A 25,235-nucleotide genomic window follows, 5' to 3' on the forward strand; every position below is an offset into this window, starting at 1 on the left:
ATGTCTGCCGCCGTAGGATCCCTCGTTTCGTACAGGAGCGATTCAGATTCGGAAAATGAGTCAGAATCTAATGCCAGTCCCCAAAATGTTGATCCTGACGCTGTGGCACATCTTCTGCCGTTAAAATCAAACACAACCATGTCTTTGGCTGTCCTTAATGCTGCTCCGGAGGTTGCGGTGAAGGTAAGACTGGTGCATTCGCACACATCATTTCGATGCTAGTTAGCTACTAGTACTAGTAGCTAGCTAATTTGTTAGCTATCTACCGGATCGTGCATGCTTCAAGTAAACTGTCTTGCTGCGAATACCTCCTCCACCTGCATGTCTACTTTGTTTTTTTGTGTAGCATCTGTATTAAAATGTTTTTATTTCAATATCACGTTACGTAACTGGAAATGATAGCCAACGTTAGTATAGTAGTTGGATAACGTTCTGATGTGCTACTGCTAGTAGCTACCTAGCTAAAAAGCTAGCTGGCCAGTATAGGTTAAATAGTATCGTGTAGCTGAGACGGCGGGAAAAGCAAAACATGTTACAATGTCCCATTAAGCAACATTACAACGTTTTACGTTTAATTGGTAAGGTAACTTTCATTTGAAATAGTTTCGGATATAATTCGTGAGTGACAACAAAGTCAAGATAAGCTAGAGCTAACGGTGTCATTTTTGTGTCCACAACAGGAGGCAGTTGAGACGGGTACACACCTCGACCCCTCCCTCAAAGAGGTCACTTACAACCCTACTTATGAAACCATGTTTGCACCAGAGGTAAGATTCGATTCAATTCTTTCAAATGGTTACCACTGCTGAATAGCATCACCCCTATGTGCTTCATAAATCCAGCCTCATTTCATCAGCTAGAGATGAATGCTTGTAATCTAATATGCTCTGATCAGATCTATCTTTCTCTCATTCCTCGCCCACTCCTCAACCACTAGTTTGGCCCATCCAACCCATATAGATCCCAGCAGATGTCCGCCCCGAGGAACATGCTTTCTGGCTACGCAGAACCTGCTCACGTCAACGACTTCATGTTCGAGCAGCAACGGAGGACGTTCTCCACCTTCGGTGAGTTCATGCTGTGTAACTCAGAAACAGATCTTTGCACTGACAGAGGTCAGGTAAAGACATGTTTTAATGTAATGTTTAGGTTAAATGCCAATGTGATAGAGCTGGTTACTAACGAAGTCTCGGCTTGCAGGCTATGCTCTGGATCCCTCAGTGGACACCAGTCAGGTTTCCTCCAACAGCTACATAGGGGCAGTGGACGAAGCAGAAAAGAAGAAAGGTGAGCGGGCTAATTCATGATTGTGTGTAAAATTTTTATTGGTGTAAATAAGAAAAGGAACAGAAAGCGCTGCAATATTTCATTGTGTTCTTCCTCTAGGTCTAACTGTTTTTGAGGTTGGGCCGAAGAAGCCTGACAAAAGGAAGAAGGTGAAAGGGGGTGAAGCCGAGGACATGGACAACTTCCTGGGGCCGTGGGCGAAGTATGCGGATGAGAAGGACGGAGCTAAACCTAGTGAGGTAAGCTCGGTCTGTAGGAAGCCTCCGTTTGCCTGTCACAGGTTTAACTTACTTAAAAAGACTTTGATGCATACAACAACAAAAAACGTATTAAGTTAGTCATTAAATGACATTCTGAAGAGCCATTAGTGGGACCTGGTTTTCTATCGCACTGAGAAATGTTCTCTGATCTCTGGTGTTGTTTGTCTTGGCTTCTGGTTGGTTGACAGGAGGAGCAGAAGGAGCTGGATGAGATCACTGCCAAGCGCCAGAAAAAGGGGAGGAATGAGGACGAGGCTCCAGCGGAGGAGAAGACCGTTCTCCATGGTAACGCATGTCTCTCAGCTAAAGAACAGTCACGTGATTGGATGAGTCAGCTTCCAATCCAACGATTCCTGCATTGAAGACATACACATATTTACAGGTTTGATTGACTCCATGTTTGTATTTCCCTCCCTAGTCAAAGACATGTACGACTACCAGGGTAGGTCCTACCTTCACATCCCCCAGGATGTGGGCATCAACCTGCGGACCACAGACATACCAGACAAATGTTACCTGCCCAAGAAACAGATCCATGTCTGGTCTGGGCATACCAAGGTGAGTCGTTTGGGTGTATTTACGTTTGTTAATGTGTGTGTGAGCACGAGAGAGGATGCAATTAGAAACACACAGGTTTTTCTGACGGCGTGTGGTAAAGATCTGGGGTCAGATGACTGAGCGGTTAGGGAATCGGGCTACCAATCAGAAGGTTGCTGGTTCGATTCCCGGCCGTGACAAATGACGTTGAGTCCCTGGGCAAGGCACTTCACCCCACTTGCCTCGGTTGCCCTGTACTTACTGTAAGTCGCTCTGGATAAGAGCGTCTGCTAAATGTAAATGTAAGATCTATCTGTTGGATTGGTTATGCAATTTGCATTACCACAAGTCTGGGATACTTTAATCTGAGCTCTTCTTCCATTCAACACCTGACCTTTATTCAGAACAGACTCATCACAGACAAGCCTATTCTGTTGTTCACTGACAGAAAAGCAAAATGAGTAGAAAGAAAGAGGCAGACGTGATGATGGAGTGAGATTGGTGGGGAGATTGAGAGATGGAGGTAGAGGGAGGAGGGAGCGAGAGAGTTGGAGTTGAAGGTAGACAGGGATATGAAGACAGAACAATATCATGCAGATGATCATTTGTGGACTGTCTGCTTCCCCTCCCTTCCTACAGGGAAGAGAATCAGTCAGGGCTGAAATGAGCATGGCTTTCATCTACTCACCCAGGAACACTGCCCCATGGTTCTAATTGAAAACCCGTAGGCTGGAATACTAATGGATTTAGCAGACGTTTGGTTTGGGGTGTGATGGATGGAGGAGAAGGATGCATAGCTTGATAGGGAAAGTGTGTAGCTCTCAGAGAGATGGGGAGAGAGAGGAAGGGAGAGGGTGATTTGAGGAATGGGTCTGAACAGAAAGTATGCATAATTAAGTGTGCAGTAAGACATGGGAGTGTAGCGTCTGCCTGCCTAGGACAACATTAGCATTCACAGAGTATTGCCTCAGAACTGGTCTTCTGTCGTTCTTGGGCACACATATTCACGCATCCATATTACACACTCTAAGTGGGGCTGATCCTGTTAAACAATGCTTTCAATGCTCCACCCCTCTTCCTCTGTTTCTCTCCTTGCAGGGTGTCAGTGCTATCCGTCTGTTTCCCATGTCTGGTCATCTGTTGCTGTCCTCCTCTATGGACTGTAAGATTAAGGTAAGGTTCCCTTCTCCACCTTGACCCCATGCTATTCAGTCCTCACTGTGATGCTCATTAAAATCCCAGTCTCTGCTTTTGTCCTCTTATCTCCTGCCCTCTCCAATCCCCTCCACTCCTCTCGTTCCCCTGCCCCCAGCTTCTCGTCTATCCCGTTGTTTTTCAAACGAAAGGATCCCTCATTTTAATGTGAAGGACAACCACCCCATGTGCGGTGTTCCTGTCTCTCTCCATGGCTTGTGGAAGCCAGGCTGTAGTTGTACTCATTAGACCCAGTTCTGCCTCAGGCTGTGTGTCAGGGCTATACCCAGACCCCTGCTGGCTGGGGCCGGGCAGGCATGAGGTTGGGATTAGCAAGGGACAAGCTGGGATGAGGCAGGCTCTAAGCCAGGACGAGCCCCTGGTTTGAAATAAGACACCCGTTTGTTTAGGCAAAGACCTTCCCTGATCACCTGCATTATCCCAGTCACTGAAGAGAGGGAAGGAGGGAGAGGAGAGACGGGAGGAGGGAGAGGAGAGGAGAGGGAAGGAGGGAGAGAAGAGCAGGAAGGAGGGAGGAGAGGAGAAAAGAGAAGGAAGGAGGGAGAGGAGAGAAGAGAGAAGGAGGGAGAGGAGAGGGAAGGAGGGAGAGGAGAGATGAGATGGAAGGAGGGAAAGGAGAGAAGAGAGGGAAGGAGGGAGAGAATAAGAGGAGGGAGAGGAGAGGGAAGGAGGGAGGGAGAGAAGAGGAGGAGGGAAGGAGGGAGAGGAGAGACGGGAGGAGAGGGAAGGAGAGAGATCAGACACGCTGATCGTGTGACCGTGGAACATGATCCGAGGACACGGAGTCCTTGGAATCCCTTTTAATCTGTCGCTTCTTCTGTTTCCAGTTGTGGGAGGTGTACAACGAGAGACGGTGCGTAAGGACATTCATTGGTAAGTATAGCATCTTAGGTCTCTTCCCCCGACAGTTTCTTTTCAGTCTCAGAATGGATTGTTCCTCGTGGATGACAGCACGGTCATGACATATCGTGCAGTGATGTCAGGAGAAAAACCAAACATGGCCAGGTTTCTGACAGGATGTTCATGCTGAGTGGATGCCGATACACAGTTATCTGAGTGCACAGATAGGTTTGTGAGCTGCCCCTGGTCAGTCTTCTCCCTGGTCAGTCTTCTCCCTGGTCAGCCCCCCAGCAGAGGCTCTGGGCTGGGCCAGACTGTCAGAGCAGAGCTGTGGTTCTGCCTGTCAGACCTCTGAACACTGCATGTATAATTGAACAGGCCTGGGAGGAATGGAGGAATGGAGGGAGGAGATGGGAAGGACCGGTAGATAGACAGACCGGAGTTGAAGAGGACGGGGAGAGATGGGAGAAAAGGCAGATTTTGATAGAAGCAATGGAGCAATGGAGTGAATAGGAAGGAGGGAGGTTGTCTAGGGGAGCTGGGCAGTGTTTCAGGAGGGGGACTGAGACGTGTGTGTGTGTGTGTGTGTGTGTTGGGCAGTGTTTCAGGAGGGGGACTGAGACGTGTGTGTGTGTGTGTGTGTGTTTCTCCCTGTGCTCAACACAATCAGCAGTATTATCACCCTCTTTGTTTACTCCTTTAACTCCTCTCTCCCGGTCTCTATATTTCTCTCCCTCCTTCCTATTGATTGAAGAAAAGGGTCCCTTTTTTCCCTTTGTCTTTGATTGCAAATCGAAACTCTATTTTCTGTGTCCTTGTCTTGTCTGGCAGGGACCACTAGAATGCTTTATAATGAAGAACACAGCCTGAGATAATGAACATGTTCTAATGATGTGATACAGCCCTGAGATTATAAACCAATGCTCAGAGGTTCAGAGCCGGATGACCTGCTGGTTATACAGGGCAAAAATCAGTCTGAGTGCTTGAATGGTTTTGTCAAGCTCTGTGTGATTGTGTGTGTGTGTGTGTGTGTGTGTGTGTGTGTGTGTGTGTGTGTGTGTGTGTGTGTGTGTGTGTGTGTGTGTGTGTGTGTGTGTGTGTGTGTGTGTGTGTGTGTGTGTGTGTGTGTGTGTGTGTGTGTGTGTGTGTGTGTGTGTGTGTGTGTGTGTGTGTGTGTGTGTGTGTGTGTGTGTGTGTGTGTGTGTGTGTGTGTGTGTGTGTGTGTGTGTGTGTGTGTGTGTGTGTGTGTGTGTGTGTGTGTGTGTGTGTGTGTGTGTGTGTGTGTGTGTGTGTGAGAGAAAGAGTGTGGTGTTGTGTAACTGAGCTGTATTGAGCCAAGTGACCAGCGGGAGATAATGAGCCTGTGACCAGCCTCTGTGGGTTCTGTTGTCACCGCGGCAACGGTGTGGCCCTGATAAAAAGGCAGTTTGAACAGGGAAAGGTTTCTGATTGGACAAAGCCCAGAAGTGGCAGGTACCACTTAGACGGAGGAGAGGGCTGGAAGGAAAGAAAGATGAGATGAGGGAGAGTGGGGAGGAGAGGGATGGTGGAGCGAGAACACTGCCTCTCCTCTTGTGTTTCTTTTGGATTTTAACCTGCTGTGAGGAGACACACATGAATTAAATATCAGAGGCCATAAATACCAAATACCACTGGAGACTTGGTAACATGGCAAGGGAAATGTTTTGTAAAGTGTGTTTTTGTGTGTGTGTTTTTGTGTCTCCAGGCCACAGCAAAGCGGTACGAGATATCTGCTTCAATAACACGGGCACCCAGTTCATGAGCGCGGCCTACGATCGCTACCTCAAACTGTGGGACTCCGAGACAGGTCAGTTGACGAGGTGGGGGGGAGGGGGGGGGACAGGACGACTTGTGTGGTTGTGTGTAAGAGTCTGCCTCTCCAGCAGAGGGCAGTATAGAGACTGATCCAAGTCCACTGTTTACACAACATCTCCAAAGCCAACTCCTTCAGTAGGGAGTCTGAGGACTGCTCCTTGTCTGACTATCATCTAACATTCATGAAGGAAATGGGGAAAACCGTCATTAGTGGCCAACTCCTCGAGATTCACTCTCATAAAGAATTCATAATGGCGTTAGATAATGGCATGTGTATGTAGTTTGGACTGGAGAAGTGAAGCTGAGGCTGTCCTCTCCCCCAGGCCAGTGCATCTCCAAGTTCACCAACAGGAAGGTACCCTACTGCGTCAAGTTCAACCCCGACGAGGATAAGCAGAACCTGTTTGTGGCTGGCATGTCAGATAAGAAGATCGTTCAGGTAATGGCCACTGCAGAGAGGGATAATCACGCTGCACATGCACATTCACCCAGGATGGGAGACCAGGGGCTGGTGGTTGATGGCAGAAACATTCATACTTCACCCATATTCTACACATTTGTACACACACACACACACCTTCCAGATGATTCAGGAGAGTATTGTGTGTGTGTGGGAGAGAGAGGGGGGCAGGGGAGGGGGTCATTAATCATGTGCAATGTGGTGAGGAAGGGAAGACAAAGAGAGAGAGAGAGAGAGACTGCCATGAAAAGCAATTCAAACCTGTACACCGACATTAAATAAGCACATCTTCTACATTACTATATCAGTCCACAGCTATTTACATATTTCTAATTAATCTGTATGAATTGTTTAGTGAGTTTTTTAAATTAATTTTTATTCTTCTCCCCCCAGTGGGACGTCAGGACGGGTGATGTGGTCCAGGAGTACGACCGTCACTTGGGTGCGGTCAACACCATCACTTTCGTGGACGAGAACCGGCGCTTTGTCAGCACGTCTGACGACAAGTCCCTCCGCGTCTGGGAGTGGTGAGTGGGGGGGGGCAGTGGTTGTTTGTAGAAATCATATGAAAAGACAAGTTGATCGCATGCTTAAAAACGTTGTTGTCGATAAGAACTGTTCAGCTGACCTTATCAGGGTCAAAGGTCACCCAGCTGTGCTACCAAACAGCTCTGTTTCACTGCATCACTCCATGTGATGCCTCATTTACATATTCTCACCTTTTTGCCAGGAAGGTTCTGTATGAATAATACTGGTACTGCCATGGTCCACAAATGAGAATGTGTTTAGTATAGCCCTGGAGTCAGCATATGAAACGATCAGACTCGCTATTGAAATTTCCTCGCTTTCAATATCCTAGTTCATTTTTAATATAATTGTGTTCATTATCTTCATTATATATTTAACTCAAGCCAGTTCCAGCCGGGATATTGTTTTGCTGAAGACCATTTTTCCGAGCCGCCAATCAACCCAGCTATGGTTTCCATGGCAACAACAAATGCCAGTGTTTGTGCCGTTTTAGCTGTTAAATATTTTAAGGAAAATTATCGGGTGTTGGTTTCACACACTGTCTCCTCTTCTCTTTTTACCTCGAGTAGCTGACATCCTGGTAAAGATATACCCCCTCCCCCTCTGGTTCTCTCTCTGTACTCCTCCTCTCACTCTGTCAACCCCCCCCTCTCCTCTCTCTATCAACCCCCCACTCACTGTCTCGCTCTGTACACCCTCCTCCTCTCCCTCCCTCCCTCCCTCCCTCCCTCCCTCCCTCCCTCCCTCCCTCCCTCCCTCCCTCCCTCCCTCCCTCCCTCCCTCCCTCTCTCTATGCCACCTGGCTGGTTCCCCCCCCCCCCAGAGAGCTCAGATGGCAGGATTAGGGGGAGCTGAGCCACCCTGCTCAGCAGAATTAGGCTGAAATGCACAAGGAGTCACATATCGCTGGCACCCTGATGAAGAGGAGGGTGGAGAGAGTAATGGGGTGAAGGAGAGGTTAAGAGGGGGGAGGGAGATGGGGGATGATGGAAAGGTGAAGAAGGTGGTAAGAAGAGAATAGTGGGAAATGATGAGGAAGCAGATAGTCATAGTATTAAACGCATGCCAGGGATGCGTTGTTGGGAGCGGCTCACGATCAATCTGAAGCACAATGAGCCAGGACAGCACAGGGCAGCAGGTCTCCATCATTAAGCCATCAATAAAGCAGACAGGAAGGAGAGATCAGCACAGGTAGCAGGGAGATCAGCACAGGTAGCAGGGAGGAGCACAGAGATGCCAGGGGCATGCAGATGAGCTAAAGGTTGGAGGCGACAGAGGGTTGAAAGAAAGGGTGAGAAAAGAGAGTGGGGAGTATCTTTGAACTCTTTTTGAAGGATGGATGCTAAGGCCAACCCTACTGGTAAGCCACGGCCTTCTCACCCTGAATCAGAAAAGGTTGTAAATTAATAATTATCTATTATTTCTTCAGTTTAAGTCCGGTAAGACCTGAGACCCTTTTTTTTCTTACAAGGATGCGTTGTGCTGAATCAGGCCTGGGTCATAGACTGGGTTTGGCCCGGGTCAAACCCTGGGCAGACTATCACAGCATGAAGCCTTCCCTTCCTCCCTGAGATCAACTCTCTGTCCTTCTGTTCTATTTCTGGCCTCCTCGTTCTCCTTCTCTCCCCCCCTCCCTCTCCCCTCTCTCCAGCTCTGTCTTTTCCTGCCTCCAGACCAGTTATTTGTGGAGCTGTGATCCACGGAGGCTCCATGTGTTTGTCTTGTGTTCAGGGAGCTTGGCTCGGCTCTCCCTGTGAATGCCGGCTGGGTCAGGGGGCCCGCTAGGGGCTTCTTTCTCTCTCTCGATCTCTTGTCCTCCGAAGCCCATGTTTGGTTATGTGCAGGGATGGTGTTTACAGAGGAGGCAGAGGAGGATGGCCCCAGTCCAGTCTCAGGCCAGCCTGAGCCTCCTGCTGCGTCAGGGAGGAGGAGAGAGGGGACCAGCATATTCATGTGTCACACACTGCCACAGAGACACAACCCAACTACACACACACACTCACTCAAACACACAGACTCTCTCTGTCATGCAAACTGTTGGTGAACCTCCCTTCTGTCCTCCTGTCTGCGTACACACACACACACACACAGAAGGGGTCGATTTGTTTGGGGGGGTTAAAGATGTTGGCAGGGTGTTAAGACAACATCCCCCCCAGCTTTTATTAGAGTAGTAGGGTAAGAGGGGCTCACTGCTGCACACTAACCGTGTGTGTGTGTGTGTGTGTGTGTGTGTGTGTGTGTGTTTCACAGGGACATTCCTGTGGATTTCAAGTACATCGCGGAACCTAGCATGCACTCCATGCCAGCTGTGACTCTGTCTCCTAATGGTGAGTGGTCAGCTGTGGTCAGACATGCACTAATGGACCTACATATCGCATTAGCTTTTAAAGTCTTCCTTTTCTCCAATCCAACTCCCTTCTTTCCTCCAATCCAACTCTCTCCCCCTTCGTCTAGCCTTCCTCCTCCTCCACCCATTCTTGTTTCACTTTGACTGGTTGTGTTTACGGACTGTCTGTCCTCAGAGAGAATATCTTATCTTGTTTTTTTTGTTGTTTTTTTTTTTGCTTTACCAAATGACTTTCCCACCCAGGCTGTTCTCTCTTTCTGTCGCTTTATTTTCTCTTTCTTTATGAACAAAGGGGAGAAGGTGTCAGCAGCCTGGGGGAGATTGTCCCTGCTGTCTTCATCCTGCTACACCTAGTGTGCTTGGTATTTAGGGATAATGGGATCTTTTATGTGCTTTCACAAGGAGAGCGGTCACTGAGGGCCATGGAAAGAAGGAGATAAACACACACTTACACACCCCGGGAAACACACACACAACAGCAATTTCCCTCATGTTTCTTTTTAAGTGCAGTGATGTGTGAAATACTGCAGAGTCGGTTTGCTCTAGTCTAGAGAGAGCAGAGGACTGTCTGTAGGACCAAGAGACCACGGTGGAGAGAGATCAAGTGAGCGTTCACTGATCAAACGTTCCGTCATGTTCTCCAGTTCTCTACCTCCTCCCTCCTCTCAGAATGCTTCTTAGGTGGTCCACACACAAAGCCCAAATAGAGTTGTAGTTTAAACTGAAATCCATTGCTTGTTTAAGTGTTAAACAAACTAAGTTAAGAGTTCAAGTGGAAATCACTGAGAACTCATGGAAGTGCCCAGGTCGGAAGGTGTGGTAACCGTGTATGTAGTTCTGACTGATGTATGAACTTTCCTTACCTCGCTCAGGTAAGTGGCTGGCCTGCCAGTCCATGGACAACCAGATCCTGATCTTCGGAGCCCAGAACCGCTTCCGTCTGAACAAGAAGAAGATCTTCAAGGGTCACATGGTGGCGGGCTATGCCTGTCAGGTGGACTTCTCTCCAGACATGAGGTGTGTGTCTGCGTGCCCCTCTTCCTCACATTTGCACACACCCTGTGTGTTATTACTGAACCCTAGCTACAGGGGCCAACAGTTTCTCTTAGTAACCATGGCAACACCCACTCTATCCTGTGAGGTGAGACTCGGGTGAAATGGAAAAGGAATGATTTTAGATGGAAGCCTAACCTCTAGATCTTCTCTTACACCCCTTCCCCCTCACTCTCTCTGTCTCTCTCCCTGTGTCTCTCTCTCTCTGTCTCTCTCCCTCTGTAGTTACGTGGTGTCTGGGGATGCTGACGGGAAGCTTAACATCTGGGATTGGAAGACCACTAAGCTGTACCACCGCATCAAGGCCCATGACAAGGTGTGCATCAGCGCACTCTGGCACCCCCACGAGACCTCCAAGGTCATCACCTGCGGTTGGGATGGCCAGATCAAACTCTGGGACTAGACCCTAGCGGCTCCTAACCTGGAGGGGGTTACACCCTACCTGTGGGCCTGGAAGGCAGAGGCACAGGGGCCCTACTCTGGGAAATTGAGAGAAAGTTTATTTTGTATTTTTTTTTGGGGGGGGGGGGGGGGGGGTCTCCCCTGGGAGACAGGGTTTCTGTCCTGTGTTTTCTATAATTGCTGGCCGTGGGCTGGTATCCAGTCCTGTTGTAGTCATGTTTATCTGTCTCAAGAGGAGGGGAAGTGGTGTATATGTAGACTGAGATGAAAGACACAGCAAAAGTATATTTGTAAGGATGTGATTTTATCTTGCTTTTTTGTTTTGTTTTAATCAATGTCCCCTTCCTCACAGACTTTTTAATCCTAGATTAAATATTTCTTTATTTTTGGAGAAAAAAAACAGTCCCTTTGTGAAAATTAAACATTTCGTACATTTTGCCTGTAAATTAATTTGTTAATCTTCTGTTGTCAAGCCAATTTAGTTGCTTGTCATTGAAGAGCCGATTTACCAGCCAGTTTATTTGGATTTTCATTTTTATAACAGTGCTAATTCTCTTCTTTTTAAAACTCTTAAACCCTTTCTGAAAGTAAGCTGACTTGAGTCATTTTAGCCCCAAGTCTCTCACAGCTTTCATAATTTCAACAATATTTTTTTGGGAAAAAGTAATTAAGAGTTATCACGTTTAATCTATTCTCAAAATCGAGACTTCATATCACATTTTGTAATACATGTGGTGATAAAGCTGTTTGAAAGCTGCAGAGCACACAGGAGAGTTAAATAAGGGGCTTGAGGGAAAGGGAGGCAAGAGGAGGGAGGGACCGGGGGAAGGGAATGACTCAGAAAGGACAGAGAACAACAGGAATCCTCATTACAGAACTAATGTGTGGCTGCGTTGACATTCTGTTACAATTACAATTGTTAGTATCAAGAACCCTTGTTGCCAAAATAGTTTTTTATTATAATTGCTGTTCAGTCTACAAACATGCACAAACGGCACTATTATGTAGGAAAAGAGAATTGGTAATGTACTCTTTCCCGACATCTGTAACATTTAAATAAAATATCCTCCGTATTTTAAACCTTTTTTCTGCAAAACAGATTTTAATACAAAATAAACATGACATGTTCTTTGTTGGGACCATCCTTACAACTGGGACTGTCACCCACCCCATGGTCATTCATCAGAGGTGATTGGCCAGCAACGTGTCCCTGACCAATGTGGCTTTTGGCTTCGGCAATATGATCGACCTGCTGCATTTCCTCTGCGGTGGAGTATCCCGTAGGAAGGTAGTGAAGGAGGAGGTGGTCAGGACTGGTGGGTTCCAGGCCAGCTCAAGATAAGGACTTGATGACAGGGGGGACTGTGGTTTGACGCCCACACCCCACCCTCCCCTTACCCTAGCCAACACGCAATCGCTTTGATGCTCTGCCTCTCTGGTCCAATTACACCTTCCCCTCAACATGGTCGAGATCATTTCAGACACGTGGGAGGGGTCAACGAGGGGTGACTCATCAGTGTTTTCATATAGAGCTTGAAAGGAGTGTAGTGTTCACGTGACTCAACTGTAGAAGCCTGAAACCCGAGACATTGGCAAGCCACGTTCCACGTTTCACAAGGAAAGCCTAAGGAATGGACAACCTGTATCGTCCATCAAAACCCAAACTACATTTCCCAGCATGCATCATTATTCTGAGCAGCTTCTGCTTTGGCCCGAAGGCCTGTCCATTCCGGTTAGTGCCTCCACTGTGTGTTCACCCAGCCCAGCGTGTAGGCACTGCTGGCATTCAGAACATTCTTGTGCAGGAAGAGACGGGGTTTGGCTGGGTCGCTGTAGGAGCGGAAGAGGCGGAAGTGAGCGCGCTCCAGCTCCTTCAGCAGGCTGAACCAGTAACGGACCACAGAGGGGTCATCTCCACCCACCTCAAACCCTGCCCAGTGGAGGTGGAGCTCCAGAAGGAGTTGGCCCACAGAGTCGAGGACCCCTTCCAGAATCAGATTCTCCAGAATCTTCCATTCAGCACTCTCCATGTCTGCTTTGAGAACATCCAGCTAGAACGGCGGAAAAGACAGTTATCAGGAATGACATGTGACCTGATTTGCCAAAATGTTCCGCTCTGTTGTTTCTGTGTCTGCATCATCACATCGTGCTTGGACAGAGGGAGAGGAAGAAGGAGGGAAGAAAAGGAGAGGATGTTGAGAAGGGAGGGAGTCATTTATCAGCAATAAGAGATGCAGTAGACTGATAAAAGATGAGGAGTCAAGATGGGGTTACAACATTAACTATTACAGGCAATGATGGAAGAGGAGAGGTGAGAGAGGAGGAGAAGAGATGGAGAGGAGATGATAGAGGAGGAGAGGATGCAGAAGGGACTGAGCTGATGGAAATAACTGAAGCAGAGGCAAAAACATTATACTACACAGGGTTGGAGATGAAAGGGCGGATAGAGAAAGTATAGAAAGGTCCTGGGGAGGACGAGGGGATGAATAAACGATTCAACATGAACGTTAATGATGCCCCAAAAGAAGGATCTTTTGGAGACAAATGTCCCGGAGTCATAATACACTTAACCTAAACTCCCCTCTGCTCATCTGGAGCCTCAGGCCTGGAGCAACTACTTAAACTGGGTAGGAATGTTGACTGTTTGACCTCTAAGAGTGTTAAGAAACTCATTAGCAGTTTTGGTTCACACATTATTTTCAGTCTGGCATTCCATAGGGCTGAATCATTTTCAAAAACCCATCCTTCAACCTCCATCTCAGCAGACTGCCAAGTCGCTCCTCCCACTGCCACTGGCGGATCCTGACGATTGGTGAAAGTAATCATCCAGCAGAGCAATCAAAGCAAGATTCTTGCAGCATTAATTTAGCTAGAACTACTGCTATCTTCCCAAACCATAATACAGATCTGTACTGGTACATTTAGCAAGTGATACAAACTCAATCAAAACAAAGACCTCTACTAAACATCTTACCAAGCTTGAGACATTTGCTGGCTCTCAGTGCAACCCCCCCCCCAGCCCTTTCCTTCTTCTGGTAACCAAAGGGCCTTAACATTTCACGTTTTATATCTTTTGTGCTCAGAAAATCCCTTTCCTCATTAGACTACTTCAACGATTGAGCTTTCATAAAAGCATCTATTCCCTCAGCTGCAGTCTAGATGAAGTGCTCTGTATTTTCTGTATCTCTATGGGGATATTCCTCAGGGCAGAGATGTTTCTTAATTGGACTGACATGTCGTACTGGAGATGATTTGTGTGCTGTCTGCCTGTGTACTTGTGTGTGTATCACTGTGAGTGAGTGTGTATGTATGTTTGTGGGTATATGTTGTGTGTTTTGTGCGTTAACTTCTTTCCATGTGTATTTAAAGTTCTCATTACAATATAAACATGAACGGGCCAGAAGGCAATCCACAGGCAGTGTACTGAAGTATGCATCCAGTGTCGTCACACTGTCAACCCATGTAAACCAGAGTCTCCCTCTCTGTCCTTAAACCTGTACCACCACCAGCTTATCTACACTTCCTCGACAGGGCCGATGTGGACCTTGGCAAGGTGCCAGTCTGCCTTTAGCTTCTCCATATGGTACTGTGGCTCCCCGGACTTCCCAGAATGTACTGCAGCGTTAGTGTTTCTATTTCCCACTAAATGACCAGCGCCTGGAGGAGGAAGGGGGATGGATATAGAGGAGCAGAGACAAGGCCAAGGCTGCTCGAGCAGGGATACATGGAAGTAGGTCAAGTGGTGGATTTGTGTCGTGTGTGCGTGTGCTCGGCTGGCCTGAATGATGGTCCGCTGAGGTATATGATGGGGTAGAGAGAGATGCTATTTTGTGCCTAATTCGAGGCGGTGCCCTACTCTGCCTTCCCCCAAGGTCAAAATCAAAGTCAGAATAACTCGTGTTCCGCAAGAGAGGATGATTGCAATTCAGGCACACCATATGTTCAAATGGATTTATTTACATTTAAAAAAATGAATCCCTCACTCTCTCACTCTTCCTAAAGATATTGTTGAACAATACCAAAATAGACATAAGACTTTAGAATGTGACATAAAATAGTACGTCCGATACAGCACACTGAAAAGGATAGGATGACGTCCTACTTCCAGTAGCATTTGGGCAGTATGTAGGCTAGAATGCAACCTTCTGCATAGTGTAAAGGGGGCTACTTTTTGAGATAATAGTGTCATAGGGGACAATGCAAAACTTGTTAAACTGCACCAGTATAAAGTGATGTGACATGTTGAAGTAGCAAGCCCCAAAAAAGGTTGACTTTTTTGTACTCATTACCTTTTGGGAACTTAACACTGGACCCAGATCTGTTCAACTCTCTAAGGCATTGAAGTTATCTGGGAGAAAGCAGCCAGTTCTACCTTTGAAATTAAGGGACAGAACAGAGAAAGGAAATGTTCAGAATCCTGTCAGAACAACCTCTGTAGGCCACAACTCCAGCAGTTATCTTAGAGAAATCTGCTTTTGCACTTTATTCACATACCATCTCCAAAATTCATGTCTTATGAATGAAATACCTCAGAGTAACCAATGTTCTGTGATGTCCAAAGGAGGGATAACCTTGCAGAGAGAGCGACTATTTTTACTAAGCTGATGAATTCTCAGTAAGTTAGCCTGTGCCAATTACGCAAGCCCTGCAACCATCCTACATAGCAGGGGCCTACACAGTAGTTAATGGCTTCTGTCTCCACTCCATGAGTCAAGTTTGATCAAAACTGCAAAGGTAATTATCTCCATTGAGCCACTTTTTATAGAGGAGGTCCAAAACCATTTGGACTGCCGGTTTTTATGACTTAATTTGAAGATCCCTTTGATGAGAGTTACACCACAAGTTAAATAACTTCACAAAAATTGCTTTTTTAATGTCTAAATCTTGAACTTTGAACTTGAAATGTTTTACAACATATTGCAGAAGAACATTACTTGACATGGACTTGGAGCTTAATATGTTCTCAGTAGACCAGCTGTTTTCAAGAGCAATGGGTGTTAGGTTCCAAACCTGCTCTCAAAACCACCCTCACAAACATAATTGAATTTGTTTACAGAGACTTTGACACAGCACTCACCCTTCCAGGACTAGAGAAATGTAATTTCTGGATGCGTGATTCCATCAAGCAGGTGATTAAGTCTTTAGTGTTTTTTAATTAGCAGAAACTCGAGAGACATGCTCTGTAATGAGAATAATTTAATTACACAGTGAGATCAGCAGAAAGAGAGGCTTAGCCTTCCCCAGGGAGAGGCTGGGCACAGACCCTCAAACAGCTGCCCTGGAGAGGGGAGTCACCGAGGTCAGGCCCTCAACCAGCCTGGGAAGGACTCTGGGACCAGGTTCATAATGTTGGAGATCAGAGAGGGAGACAGGGTGTTTTTACCAATTGACGTCATGCTGCTCTGTGTGTGTGTGTGTGTCTGGGGGGGAAGGGTGGGGGTGGGGGTGGGGGTGGGGGGGGGTACGGCATGTGCTTGTTCGTCCGTGTGTTTGTAACTGTCATTTATTTCTGTTGCCGTAAAAAATCACTGTTAGTCTCTAAAAGACAGGCAGGTCTGGTGCTGAGGTTCGGTCACCATGGAGACAAGCTTGGACTGTGACCCGTGAAGTGTGACTCATTCATAAACGGTATAATCACCCACGAGGAATACAAACACATGCATATTTCAACCTTTAGAAGCTTCTCATCCGATCTCACTGCTTCTCTTTTCACAAAAGCAGAAGAAAAGAGAGTGAAAAGTGTACCCCCTTAAAAGCTCATTATGGGATGTATGAGTTGGTCTGCATTTCAAGCAGGTACAGAGATAGGACCTCTCCTTACTGATGCATGAATACAGGTGCACGCAATTATATACATACAGACACACACACACATATACAGACACACAACCACACGCATACAGGTGCACGAGCATACGTAAACACACCAGCACAGACACACACACTCCCACACACACACCTTTCCCTCAAACTCATTTGTAAAGAGTGGAAACTTTGTTCCTGGCTCCCGAGGAATCAGAGGCTGATGCCTCCAAGCATGGCCAGGCCAATGCTAAACACCAATGTGAAGCTTGTGGGCTTTCTGCTCAAAATCCTTTATTTAAATTTGCACTCATTTGCTGATGCAGAAAAGGAGAAGGATAGAAGTAATGAATTAGGCTGAGGTAACTGCTGCCGAAACAGGTCGTAAAAAAGCCTGGGGTGTAATAACTCAAGGAGCAGCTAAAATAAATGAAGTCAGATTATTACTGTGGAGGCAGATTGATATTCTGTATGGAGGCCAGGATGAAAAATGTGAATTAATTAAACTAAAGGCTGTGTGGTAGCGCTTGTTCTCAGCTTGTCTTCTCTATCCCCTCTTAAACGTATCTTGCAGCAGTGTCTGAATACCACGTCTCCTCCTGAGGACATTGGAGTGGCAGCAGCTGGGCACTCCCTCTGACACATCACCAGCCTGGGCTGAGCCTGACCCTCACATCCTCTCAGACTTCCCCTCTCCTGGCTCAGAGCTAGAAGCTGCTCTCTCTCTCTCTCTCTCTCTCTCTCTCTCTCTCTCTCTCTCTCTCTCTCTCTCTCTCTCTCTCTCTCTCTCTCTCTCTCTCTCTCTCTCTCTCTCTCTCTCTCTCTCTCTCTTCCTGGACCAGCTCCACCTCTGTGGGGAAGTAGCTATCGTCCTGCTCCACACAAATCTGTTTTTTGGGCGTGTTCGTTTGTGTGCAAACACTCCTCTGCGTGTGTGCAGGTTTCTACCTGAGTGTGTATATGTGTGTGTGTGTGTGTGTGTACTGTATATCATTAATCTAAGCTGAACCATATGAGCTGGCCTGAGGGGCTTCAGTGTGCTCATATTCAGCATGATAATGTTTACAGGAGGAAGCCCACAGAACCGTAAGTGAGTTCTCTGGCCTGAAGCGATAGAGTTAGACGATAGAGGAATGACAGATGAGAAGACGAAGGTGGAGGAGGAGGATACCGAGTAGGAGGAGATAGACGAGAAGAAGGGAATGACTGTCTAGTACTGCAGAGTAACTGTCTAGTACTGCAGAGTAACTGTGTAGTACTGCAGAGTAACTGTCTAGTACTGCAGAGTAACTGTGTAGTACTGCAGAGTAACTGTCTAGTACTGCAGAGTAACTGTGTAGTACTGCAGAGTAACTGTGTAGTACTGCAGAGTAACTGTGTAGTACTGCATGGTAACTTCCTAGTACTGCAGAGTAACTGTGTAGTACTGCAGAGTAACTGTGTAGTACTGCATGGTAACTTCCTAGTACTGCAGAGTAACTGTGTAGTACTGCAGAGTAACTGTGTAGTACTGCATGGTAACTTCCTAGTACTGCAGAGTAACTGTGTAGTACTGCAAAGTTACTCACTAGAATTCTCTGTATTGTCCTGCTGCTTGTTCCTTGGCTGGTTAGTTTTCATGAGTGTGTGTGTGGATGGCTGGATGGCTGCGTAGGTGTGTTGATTATGTGTTTACTTTTCATAATTTGTTTATGAAGCCATATAAGTGATGAAACTTATTGATGTTTGCGCGCATAATACATTTGGGCCTCAAAAATTATGTATTAATATTTTGAGCCACACTTGTTTTTCTCATCAGTGATAGCATTTTTTTCATTCTTTTCCCTTTATAATTTGTATAATTGTATCAAATTAGGAATCCTGTTTCTACTAAAATCAGGAGTCAGGTGGCTGAGTGGTGAGGGAATCGGGCTAGTAATCCGAAGGTTGCCAGTTCGATTCCCGGTCATGCCAACTGACGTTGTGTCCTTGGGCAAGGCACTTCACCCTACTTGCCTCGGGGGAATGTCCCTGTACTTACTGTAAGTCGCTCTGGATAAGAGCGTCTGCTAAATGACTAAATGTAAATGTAAAATGTAAATGTAAAATGGTGAACTACATTTCCCCAATCCCACAATGGCCCCACTTCCAATGCCCTCTGACCTGTCTGTGGCCAAAGTCGTTGAGGATGGTGGCGAGCTTCTTGGTGTTGCCGTGGTGCCTCTGGGCGGAGATGGCTGGGTTTGGGTCACGCCAGTCCACAGAGAGCTTGTGGAGCCACATGTCTCCCTGCTGGAGGTGGGGCTGTCTCAGGCTCGGGTCGAAGCAGTGCACCTCACACCCCGCCCCCCCCAGGGAACGCTCCAGAACACGCTCCGCTACACCCAGTCTAGATGGAGAGAAGAAAGGAGGTTAGCTGGGTAGAGGAATAGATGGATGAAACATACTAATGCACATGTTTTTCTCTGTCTTTCTCTCTCTCCTAACCCAAACACACTTATGTATGAATAGAATCAACCGCTTGCATGAATATGGTCTTGCCTGGTGCTATTGTGAAGGGAAATGTGTGAATATTTAAACAGATAAAAAAGATTCACAATGTGAACAATTTTCTTCAAAATGATTTATCTCTCACTTAAATACCTTCTTTCCACTTTCTCTCTCCCCTTCTCTCTCTTTCTTTACACAGAGAAACACATCTGTCCTTTCTGGTCCCCTGGGTTAAGTTGTTATATGGCTGTACGGTAATTGCAGAGTATGAACAATCTCTCTCTCTCTCTCTCTCTCTCTCTCTCTCTCTCTCTCTCTCTCTCTCTCTCTCTCTCTCTCTCTCTCTGTCTCGCTCCAGTTTTACAGATGAGCTAGTCTAGCTCCCCATAGACTTCGGTGTGTTTCAGTGAGGCTGAGCAGGAGAGGAGGGAGTGATTCAGGGAGATATGTGGGGAGACATCTCTGTCACCTTTCTAAGTGATCAAGTTAAGACAGGAGCTAATGGCATCACGGGAACACCTGGAGACTGCATGGTGGGCTTTGCAGCTTCAACACTACACAGCCTTAAGCTTTGGTGGGATTACATCACAGAGCTATGTGTGTGTGTGTATGTGTGTGCGTGCCTGTATTTGTGTGTACAGTATGTCTGTATGGGTGTTTCTGTATGTGTGTTTGTGTGCTTCAGTGAGACAAAGGCAGGGTAATTGCCATGTGGAGTTGCACTGGATTATGAGGCTAATAGAAGAGAGCTCTGTAGGTTTTATATTGTGTCTCGTAGGAAGAGATGGCTGAATGTGTGTGACTTTGTGTGTGTGTGTGTGTGAGGAAGAGAGCCCCCATCCTGGTACACATACTCTGAAAAGCCCTGTCCTCTTTCTGAACTGTTGTGTCAACAGCGCCCTGAGCCCACAAAGCTTCACACTTCCTGAGTGGGAAGGTATCTGAAGGAAAGCCTACTTCCTGCCTCCTTCTCTATGTTTGGAACTTTACTGTTTGTCTCCCCCTGTTCTATCCTTCCTGTATCTACCACTCCTGGCTGAGGAAGATGGAACCCTTCCGTAGTGCTGCTCTGGGACGAGGATTAGTGACTGATGCAACACCCTCTTTGCTCTGCTCTGCTCTTCTCTCTCTCGTCTATAGGGCCAGGGGAGAAACAGGGGGCGGGCCGGAGGGAGGGAAGGAGAGCGAGAAGAGGTAGAACAAAGGAGAAGCAGAGTGAGGTAGAGAGAGAGAGGTAAAGAATGGGAGAGTGGGCTGTCATGTGTGAGACAACATCTGCTCTTCCTGTCTGGGCACGGGAGCTCACAGCTCGTTAAACACTGCGTTAATGAGACGTGACCAACACACACACACATGTACACACACACACACTTACACACACATGGACACATATGCACACGTACACACACACACACACACATACACGCAGACACACACACACAGGCACACATGCTCACATTCAAACCCAGGCACCCAGTTTGCCATGCGTGCGCTCTACAAACTGGGGCTTGGGGCAGAGATATTATTTAAAGATGGAGGGGGTGCCGTCCAAAGGATGAGATACCTGGAATACCTGACACAGATTAGTGAACATGACCATACACTTGCCACTGAGTGTGTGCGTGTGTGTACGTGTGTGTGTTTGTGTGCATGTGTGTGTGTATATCATTTTTTTTTTACGAATCCAGAACCTTTTCTGAAAAATAAAATGTTACAGTCCCAGATGATTTACTGACGTTTTTTATGATTTTTTCCTAATTTATTTATGAATTGGAGCTTTTCATCTGGGTTATTTGTTATGGCATTACAGTAAGTAGGGGTGCAGCCTACTTGAACTCCACAGTCCACAGGATCTCTATGATTCAGTATAAATTACAATATATACTGTATATGGTTCAGTATATCTAGCTGGTAAAAAGGTCTTCAGCCCCCATTGAGAGAAGCCAATTCTGCTGACTCATGTGTTTGGTTCAACTCTAACATTACAGCTGTTGGCCACAGATAAGCACATTCTGAAGGTATCATGCATAATTCACCAGTCCTGTTCAGGGGCTACAGTCTGTCTTTCTCTGTGTGCGTGTGTGTATGTGTGTGTGTGTGTGTGTTGGGGAGTTAGCACCATTCATTCACCCAGAGGAAATCAGATCCAAACTCCAGACCACTTCATTTGAACTGTGACCCCACCATAAATAGGTTGGCAGCTGAGTAATCCCAAACCACTCCTTCCTTCCTTCCTCCCTTCCTTTCCTTCCTTCTCCCCTTTCTTACCCCCTCTCCTTTTCTACTTCCCTTTCCTCCCTACACCTCTCCTCTCCTGCCTCCCTGCTCGCCTACCCTTTCTTCCCTCCTCTCCTCACTCATATGCGAGTCAGGTGGCTGAGCGGTTAGGGAAGCGGGCTAGTAATCAGAAGGTTGCTGGTTCGATCCCCGGCTCTGCCAATGACGTTGTGTCCTTGGGCAAGGCACTTCACCCTATTTGCCTCGGGGGGAATGCCCCTGTACTTACTGTAAGTCGCTCTGGATAAGAGCGTCTGCTAAATGATTAAATGTAAATGTCAAATCCCCCCTTTGTCCTCCCCCTTCCCTCCCCCCCTCTCCATCCACAGCCCCCCAGCGCCGTCTGACCTCATGCCAGTACACCTGTGCTGTCTCTCATCGCTCAAATGAAAAGCTGCTCTCCTCCAGCTGAGCCTCTTTAGCCTTCCCACACCAGGTCCCTCCACGTCTGCCCAGCCCAGCCAGGGTCAACAGAGAGAGGAAGAGGGACTCAAAGGGTCCAATCCCTTCGACCTGTATGTGGGTGCTCATGTGTGTGTGTGTTTGTACCACGTGTATCTGAGTGAGTTGCTGTTTGAGATTGTGTGTATGTGTGTGTGTTCCATTTTTCCATTTTGTGTTGTGGTGGAAATAATATTGATTCCGGAGTTGTCTGTCTGTATGTGTGTGTGTGTTTGTGCTTGTGTGTGTGTGTCGGTTCTGACCCCAGAGAGTAGACCCTGCAGGGTTTGCTGTGTATCTTGTGAGCCAGGCTGTACTTGCTGTCCAGACACACAGCCCAGGGCCCCTCCTGGCTGGTCTCCAACACAGCGCCCCCAGAGGCAGGGGGAACACACGACACCTGCGGGGAGACATCAGGTCAGTGGCCTTCATCATCCCCACCATCATCATCTTCATCATCCACAAACATCCTCAATTGTTGAACGGGCTCATTTCAAACAAGTCACATGCAAACACACACACAAACACACACACATTGAAATCCAAACCAGGGATTTTATTCATATTTCAACATGTTTTTCCATACTCCTCTCCTGTGCCTCTGGCTGTCCTCTCTCATGGGTGTCAGTGGAGGATAAAAGATTGGATTAAACATGAACGAACGCCTTCTCCAGCCCTCACACCCTTAAAATGTCTCCTCTGACAAGGCTTCACCTTTCACCCACAGCAAAACTGCACCTTCATCTCCTCCTTTCATTTGACATTCAAGGATTCAGTTTGACAAGGAAAGACTAGAGAGGTAAAGTGATTTATGATGTCATTTCCTGAATGACAGTGTGAGCTTGTGGTGTAATCCACACTCGGTAAACAACCCCCATTCAACTTCTCTACTTCTACATCTTTTTTTCCATCTTTTCCATCTATGTTAAATTAGACCCAGCTATGTAGCTGAGCTCTTCCCAGGACTTCAGAATGATCACATGATCACTAGGAAGCAGAATAGACAAGAAGGAGATCATTTTATCCCTTTATAACAGCACTGCAGATTCCTCAGACTTAGCTGATATATGTTTGATATCATGTGTGTGTGTGAATACTGAATGTGGTTGGTTATCTGGGGGTGCATGTGTGCACTGGTAGGGGACGTGTGTATGGGGATGTGGTGTGTGCCTATGTACTGCACTGCATGGTTTTATGTATGGATGTGTGGGGGCGTCTGTGTGTGCTCATGTTCCGCAGTGTACGTTTTATGTGTGTGTGTGTGGTACATGAGTCAGAGTGAGGCTAGTTCTGCAGCTCATGCTGCATTCATCATTCAAAGCAGCTGGAGCTGAGTGAACACTCTACAAGCCCTCAGCTGTCAACAACCCAGCGTCAGAACAAGTCAGCCGGGGAGAGAGAGAGAGAGAGGGTGGGGGAGATGAGAGAGAGAGATACATTTTCTATAACTAAATGATCAAGGCAGGATGTGATTGGTGTTCCCATGAATCTGATGTCGGTAATTAATATGTATGGAAAGGCCGTATAGATAGAAAATAGCTCATATTCGTTTTCACTTGGGCTTTCTCAGGCTGGGAATTCTGTAAACAACTTGTTTCCCCAGTGGGGGTTCTAGAAGCCCTGGGGCTTCTCTCACATTGTGAAGTCTTTAAGGATTTGGAATGTGCGTGTGTTTGCAGTCCTCTAAAGAGAGCTGTTTCTACCCATCAGACAAGGCTATGACCAGTGAACAGATGAAACCAAAGAGAAGCATAGCTAAAGTGCCATTGTGTTTCCATCCCACTGTGGGACGTATCTTGTGAGAGAACACTCAAGCCACACTGCTGTGCTTTAGAAATCAGGAGAAATTGAATTTCCACCTCCTATGTTTGCACTTTCCCGGTTGTGCTTCTGCACAAAGGTGGCCAGGATTCAGCCAATGACTTGCAGAAGTGAGAGCCTTGGTAAGGCCAAAATAAAAGCCTGTACTTCAGCTACTTTGGTCTGATTTAGACCAAGGTCGATGTTGCAAACTTGTCATGGGTCGATGATGCTGTTTGGACACAAACTTGAAGACTGCATGAGCTCCAGAGAGACGATATTCATTCATTCCTCTTATAGACAATCATGAATGATGGACCTTGGGCAGAGAGGTGTCTACTGTGCTGCCATACACTATTCTTCATCTTTTCTTCATAACCATTGTTGTAAGCCAAGCAGTGCGTTAGTGTTGTAAAACTTGTATGTGTGAGTGTGTGTGTGAGCCAGTGTGTAATCAAATATGTAAGTGTGTGTGTGTATAACATATCTGTGGTTTGTGTGTGCTGCATTGACTGCCATTGATCTGACAGTCCCAGTGAGCATGTCTCTATGAGGTTGTGTCCTGCCAAACGCAACGCCAGTCAGAATTACTGCTGAAGACGCTGTTTTCACCACAGTTACCCACTCTCCCCCTGTCAGAGGATGTGATGGACGACTCCAAATGACACACACATACGCACACGCACTCTCTCTCACTCTCTATGTATTACTATTTTCCTCTCTTTCTCTCTCTCTCTCTCTCTCTCTCTCTCTCTCTCTCTCTCTCTCTCTCTCTCTCTCTCTCTCTCTCTCTCTCTCTCGCTCTCTCTCTCTCTCTCAATGTATACATTGTGAGATAAAGAATAACTCCAAGCAGTCCACAACTGTTAAGATAAGTTCTGATGTGTTAAAGTTCATTTTAATTTGACAAATAGCCACCATCTCAGTGTGGTATTTACTCAACAAAGCTATACCAGGGAAATAACAAAGCCATTGATTCTGAAATCTCTCTCATAACATTCATTTCTAGCCTTTACTTGTGTTCTCCAGGGCACAGACACAGTGCATGCTTCTTATAAACCCCAGCCTTGCCTCATCTTATCAGCCAATTCATTCTCATTTGCACTGGTGGGAATGGGCAAACAGAGGCGCCTCATTGATTTGAGCTGAGACTGAGATGAGTCAAGGGTGCATCTGTCAGGTGGATCGATAGAGTAATCAGTTATGTCTGCACTACCAAACTAAATAAATGCACCACCCATAAGCAGATTATGAAGAGGACCAATTGGATGAAGTGTTTGTTAAACTGTTATAGTTTGCCTCGAATGTATTAGCTTTACTTCAAAATGACCCAAACATTTCAAGACTTCATTCAGTACTTCATATACCATTGATGATCAGATTTGGCATAATCGAGCCAAGTTTGTTCTCCTCCTACTCACCCCTCACAACAGTATTAGTATCTCCAAATCTGGATCCCAAGGAACCAAGATCAAGATGGAGCAAGCCAAGTGAGGCAATGTAGTGACACCTGTTAGCGTTAGCATACAATTAGTGCCTGGCATACTACATAGTAACATGTTCACAGGAAGCTTTTGTTTACTTGCGGTGTGGTGATGTAGTTGAGGAATCTTCGAGCCTCGTCCTCCAAAGAGTGTGTCTCTCCAGCCCACGGCTCCAGGTCTATGTGCCACCGAGTAGT

General features: G+C 46.7%; 3 protein-coding genes across 3 annotated transcripts in view; 2 read left to right on the top strand and 1 right to left on the bottom strand.

Annotated features, from left to right (window-relative positions):
* On the top strand, window positions 1-11,201 carry cdc40 (cell division cycle 40 homolog (S. cerevisiae)). The gene is made up of 15 exons (XM_067242254.1): window positions 1-183; window positions 681-767; window positions 938-1,067; window positions 1,201-1,287; window positions 1,387-1,526; window positions 1,736-1,832; window positions 1,966-2,105; window positions 3,183-3,257; window positions 4,127-4,172; window positions 5,866-5,967; window positions 6,299-6,414; window positions 6,829-6,962; window positions 9,214-9,290; window positions 10,183-10,327; window positions 10,589-11,201. Exons 1-15 carry the CDS (start codon window positions 1-3, stop codon window positions 10,764-10,766), a joined length of 1,737 nt encoding a protein of 578 aa, XP_067098355.1. The 3' UTR covers window positions 10,767-11,201.
* wasf1 (WASP family member 1) overlaps window positions 1-25,235 on the top strand; it is a 52,746-nt gene that overhangs the window by 14,736 nt on the left and 12,775 nt on the right.
* mettl24 (methyltransferase like 24) lies at window positions 10,891-25,235 on the bottom strand (the record flags this gene model as incomplete). Its single annotated transcript, XM_067242255.1, is given in 4 exon segments — window positions 10,891-12,816; window positions 18,710-18,935; window positions 22,018-22,154; window positions 25,137-25,235. Coding segments are annotated over 4 exon segments (780 nt in total), but the record flags the coding sequence as incomplete, so codon positions are not given.

Source organism: Osmerus mordax, chromosome 8, assembly GCF_038355195.1.
Source record: "Osmerus mordax isolate fOsmMor3 chromosome 8, fOsmMor3.pri, whole genome shotgun sequence".
Lineage (NCBI taxonomy): Eukaryota > Metazoa > Chordata > Actinopteri > Osmeriformes > Osmeridae > Osmerus > Osmerus mordax.

Bases quoted from the DNA above. Each gene is read 5' to 3' on its own strand.
- cdc40 (XM_067242254.1), top strand. From the start codon at position 1: ATGTCTGCCGCCGTAGGATCCCTCGTTTCGTACAGGAGCGATTCAGAT. The intron at 1,068-1,200 runs GTGAGTTCATGC...CTCGGCTTGCAG, and splicing joins GAGGACGTTCTCCACCTTCG to GCTATGCTCTGGATCCCTCA. The intron at 1,833-1,965 runs GTAACGCATGTC...TTCCCTCCCTAG, and splicing joins GGAGAAGACCGTTCTCCATG to TCAAAGACATGTACGACTAC.